This window comes from Tachysurus vachellii, chromosome 5, assembly GCF_030014155.1.
Source record: "Tachysurus vachellii isolate PV-2020 chromosome 5, HZAU_Pvac_v1, whole genome shotgun sequence".
NCBI lineage: Eukaryota > Metazoa > Chordata > Actinopteri > Siluriformes > Bagridae > Tachysurus > Tachysurus vachellii.
Window position 1 is genome coordinate 2310001 of NC_083464.1, and position 5000 is coordinate 2315000.

Below are 5000 nucleotides of genomic sequence, written 5' to 3' on the forward strand. Positions count from 1 at the left end.
CCTCATTCAGGGTGTGTTAATTACTATCCTCACTGCTGGTCTGGGGCTATGACTGTGCTCCAGTGAATTCAGTAAAACCCCACACACACCTGGCAGGAGGTTGAGCGGAGGATCAGAGACGCCACACAGCGTTCTGGACTGCAGCCTGAAGGGAAAAATGTGTATCCATGTTGACATGTCCTGCCTTCTGCCATCTCCACACAGAGCGTCACGTAATCTGTGGAAATAAAGCGAATCTCTCAGGCCCTGAAGGGAATTTCCCTCTCTCCTTCACTCGTTGGCTTCCCCCCGCTCTCCCCACTACTCAATGCTGTTTTTGGTTTGACTCCAGAAGGCCAAGGCGCTTTCTCGCACCACGATGGAAGTGTTGTGTATCAGAAGGAGGAAATCTGCACTTCCTGTCTTGGTGATGTGGGTTTTTCTCTACAAAAGAGCTGACTCCATGGTTCTGCAAACGCTGCCTCTGTTCGTGTACAGAATCGCTCGACGTTCCACAAGATTCAAGACTTCAAGCGGTGGAACGACTGTGTGGAGAGATGTGATGTGAAGTGAAGCGAAGCGAAGTGAAGGATGTGGCAGATGTTTCAGAAGATGAAGGAGATGTTCTCCAGTCCAGACCGGGATTGCGTATCGATTCTCAGAAACCAAACCAAGTCAAACACTAAAGACCGGGAACTTCCCGAGCCCCTATTTTCTGTTTCTACACAAACTAAAGAATCTTTTCTTGAAACTTTAACATTCCTAAGGAACCCTCATGGGGGGTCACGGTGGCTTAGTGGTTAGCACGTTCGCCTCACACCTCCAGGGTTGGGGGTTCGATTCCCGCCTCCGCCTTGTGTGTGTGGAGTTTGCATGTTCTCCCCGTGCCTCGTGCCACACGGTCATGGTGTTGTGTAGCGTACTGTACAGCTTTAACACATCTGATCACATTTCCTGTGTCACACAAATAAAAAGAGAGGGAGGTTAAAACTAAAATAAAGTGTGTATTTGATGTAGTTCAGTCACTGTGTAGCAAGAGCACAGAATTGTCCTGGTAATGTTAAAGAAGGTAAAACTTCACCACAGGGACTATGTTTGTGCTTGGGTTTCGTAACTGTGCTAATTTGTCCACACAAACTTCAAATCAAGCTCAAATGCATCTTTAATGTGTCCAGGTGATCAGATTGACCCACAGCACACGTTTCAGCCCCTCGTCAGGATTGACGTTAACACCTGGGGTCTGAACCTGGGACCTGTAATCCACGTCATGATCAGTATATTTTCTGAGGAACGATTACTGTCTCAAATCCATCAGGATTCATTCATCTGCTTTGAATGTAGCTGCTAGAAACTGGGCCTGATTTCTCTGAAAGTAAGAAAAGAAGAAGAAGAAGAAAACCAAAACAATGCCCATTTTTACATAATGATGTAATTTCCATGCTTGAGCTGTGAGTGGCTGAAGCGAGCTGCCATTGTGTTCTCGTGAGCATCAGGATGTCCTGTCTGGGGGAGGGAAGGGGTGGTTGGGGTGGTTGTTGGAAAGAGGACGTGACCGTCAGCCATAGCTTTGCAAATGAAGATCGAGAACACTCGGCAGAGACTTGAACGTGTTCAAATATCATCTAGTAATGATCTAAAAAAAAACAAATCTGGGTCAGAACCGGAAGGTTCAGAGTCGAGTTCCTGGTAGCACCATTGAGTTCTGAGTTCTTCTCAGAGGAAATGAGCCACCAACAAACTTGAGGAATCATCTACAGCTCTGTGTAGGACTTCTGTTTGGATCGTAAGGAACCTTGGTTAAACCTAGCAGGCTGAATTTTTGGACTAGATCTGGATGGGAAGTGTCTCAGTGGGTAAGTCTGGGGAATCTGGAGCTGCTTTACGTCTTGGAGGTTCACACAGGAAACTCTGATTGTGACTCTTTGTGTAAAGAGACTCTGTTATTTGTAATTGGTTAATAATGTAGAAAATCTTGTTAACGATGTCAGAAGAACTTTAGAGTGTGATTTATCCAAAGCCTAAATTATGACAGTATAATTAATAGGAAAAGTTGTTTTTCTGACACGTTTCTAAGTCACGTACGAATGGAACCATGAGCAGTTGACTAGAAGTGCTAACAAAGCATTTCATAAAGGATTCACCAGTGAGCTTCTTATAAAGTGTTAGCAAGCTTTACAAAATGGAAAACGTCCTGCTTTTTAAGATCAATCTGCATGTTCATGTTTCTCTTAACTTCTCCTCATGATTGAGTCTAGCAGCAGAGATTATAAGTGTTGAAGCACCTCCACAGTTGTGTGTCTCTAAAAGTCCTGCAATATACAGTACAGTACACTTAGCCATAACCTCGGCTCTCCCTGCTGACGTCGGAGGTGTGGAGGTAAGAGTCGTGTGAGGAGGAGGACGGGTTCTGACTTCACCACTCGCCCATTTTGCTGTTTCAAATTTCCTGAAAACCTTCGCAACAGTAGCGAGATCTCTGGAATGCCGATGGCGTCGGCGGGTTTGGCCGAGACGAGAACTTTCTCTTGGTTTATTTTTTCTACATGGGGTTTAACAGGAAATTTATTATGGTTGGTTGATTGCAGCTCGTTTGAGCTGGTGTTTTTATCCCTTGCGTTTATTTGCAACACAGGAAACGAGTTACGACATAACACACGCACTCCGATGTGTGCGTACGCTTCTCACTCCAAGGTTCTGAGGTTCTGCTTCATAGTTTATGAAGCTCTACTAACCTTTAGAACAGTTTGACTCGTTTCTACTGACATCTACGGCTTTCTGCTGTTAGTGTGGATTATTACACAGTAATCACAGTAAAATATAGACGACACTTTAACAGGATTTCGAAGAGAAATGAAGCTTTCAGGGGTTTTAGTGAAGTTATTGAGTCTCAGGCAGAGGTACGGACTACAGGCCACACCCCCTTCCAATGAGCACTTACAATAACAGACAAAATAGTCAATTTGTATTAAAATGAGGTGTGTGTGAGCGTGTGAGTGTGAGAGTTCGTGTGTGAGCATGTGAGTGTGAGTGTGCATGTGTGTGCGTGTGCATGTGTGTGTGTGTGTGTGTGTGTGTGCATGCGTGTGCGTGTGCGTGTGTGTGTGTGTGTGCGTGTAGTACACATGGAATTACAAGCATAATTTCCCCAAAACCCTCAGAACAATAATTCAGAGATTAAATTTATCTCAGAGAAAAAAAGATGTATTTATTTATTTGTTTGTTTGTTTGTTTTTGTTTGTTTGTTTGTTTGTTTTAAACGGTATTGGGTTAAAAAAATTCTTTTATGAGTAACTGATATCATAAAACAATTTTCCTATTTCAGTGTCTGAAGCTTTTTAAAATATTTTCTAAAATATTGGAATATTAATATTTAGTATTATTATCTTTTACATTTTTAATATAATTAGATCATTATAAATATTGTTCAAATTGTTTAGGTTTTTCTTTTAAGAGTTAAACGTACAGAAAATAAGTTTCATTAATTATTTAATTATTTTAGTTGAATTGAAACAGTACTGTATTGAGGACAGATTGTGAGCAACACTAAATATCATGAACGACATCATCTGCCGTAGAAGTTCCTCTGAGAACCGTCTCTCTGTCCGGTCTCTCTAATCACGTCTACCTCTGACAGGTGTGAACTTCAAGGAAGTGAATGTGGACAACAAGCGGGAGGTGTTCGGAGAGATCTACTCGTCCATAGACACGCTGGCCTTCACCTTCGGCAATGTGTGAGTGCCTTTAGCTGTCGTGAGTCACTGGGGGCAGGAAGGAGTCTCTAGTGGGGCAGGAGACGTCCACCGTGTGGTGATTTGAGTCAGCAGTAGAAGCGCCTGCATCTGGTCTCTGTGATTAGTCTCAGAGTGCTGGGTTGTTTTTTATCTGTGCCTGTGTGTGATAGCGCCGGTGACTCAGACTCCCTGTTTGTTTATACGAAGTTCTGACTTCTTTATTCCTGTTTCTCTGCCGTCTCTCAGAGTGTCTGACTTCCTTATGGGCGATGTAGAGAACGGATCGTCTTTGCGGCTCACACAGACCCGCAGGAGCAGGGTAAGTCATCCAGACTCTAATACACTAACACTGTTTCACCTGAAGCAGAGGAGCCATCCTACATCCTATGCTCCTTTTCCACCGAGGCAGTTTGAGTGTTGGTTTGGAGCCTAATTTAGAACCAGTTCTTTTTTCGACAGCCAAAGCACCGGCTCTGAACCAGGAAAAGTGGTTCTTAAGTAGCACCAAAACGTTGCTGGTCTAGACTTTAGTACCGGTTGTGTCAGGGGCTGTGGGCGGGGCTGGTGGCGGGGTTACTGTTAGCGCATTTGATAATGTACCATAAGTATGAGCTGTGGGCGGGGCTGGGGGCGGGGTTACTGTTAGCGCATTTGATAATGTACCTTAAGTATACTAATGTTTAATACACTTTTACTTTACCGCGATATGATACATTATCAGCACACATGATAGTAGGTAGCTACATGCTAAGGCTAACTTTTTTCTGTGTTAATGATATAATAACGTTATGTACTTTCTCCATTACAACCTGCTGTGCTAACGTTGCTGTGTAACGTGACACGTATACAGTGACGTCAGACTGTGATGCTCTCTAACTGATGGAAAGACAAACCGGTTCTTAGAAGGTTCGCCAGTGGAACCAACTTTGAACCAGCACCAGCACAAGCTCTGAACCAGCACCCGGGTCTTTTTGGTGGAAAAGGTGTACTAGTGTGACGTCTCTCGTGATATACGGTCAGAGAGGCAGGGCTGACTCGGTTTGACCCGCAGCAGGAGTTCACATGTGTAAATCTGAATACTGAGTGTTTTATGAGGATGAGGAGTAACTGGAATGACTTCTGGAATATCTTCCTGATAAAAATGAGAGTGTCATCTTAGGAATCTGAGAAAATATTCGACAAGTTGTGTAACTCACATTCAAGCAACATTTGTGACTTCATGTGCTACGATACAAGTGTGTGAGTGTGTTTTGCCCTGTATTCACTGACGCAGCTCTGTGAGAGTGTATA

General features: G+C 43.6%; 1 protein-coding gene across 5 annotated transcripts in view; it reads left to right on the forward strand.

Moving 5' to 3' along the window:
- arhgap29a (Rho GTPase activating protein 29a) overlaps positions 1 to 5000 on the forward strand; it is a 52364-nt gene that overhangs the window by 28499 nt on the left and 18865 nt on the right. For 4 of the 5 annotated variants that reach the window (XM_060869499.1, XM_060869498.1, XM_060869500.1 and 1 more), the window contains 2 exons: positions 3614 to 3710; positions 3957 to 4029. In XM_060869499.1, coding sequence (XP_060725482.1) covers positions 3614 to 3710; positions 3957 to 4029 — 170 coding nt within the window. Of the gene's footprint in view, positions 1 to 1508; positions 1833 to 3613; positions 3711 to 3956; positions 4030 to 5000 lie in introns of those variants that run through there. The other variant, XM_060869501.1, reaches the window with a different exon arrangement.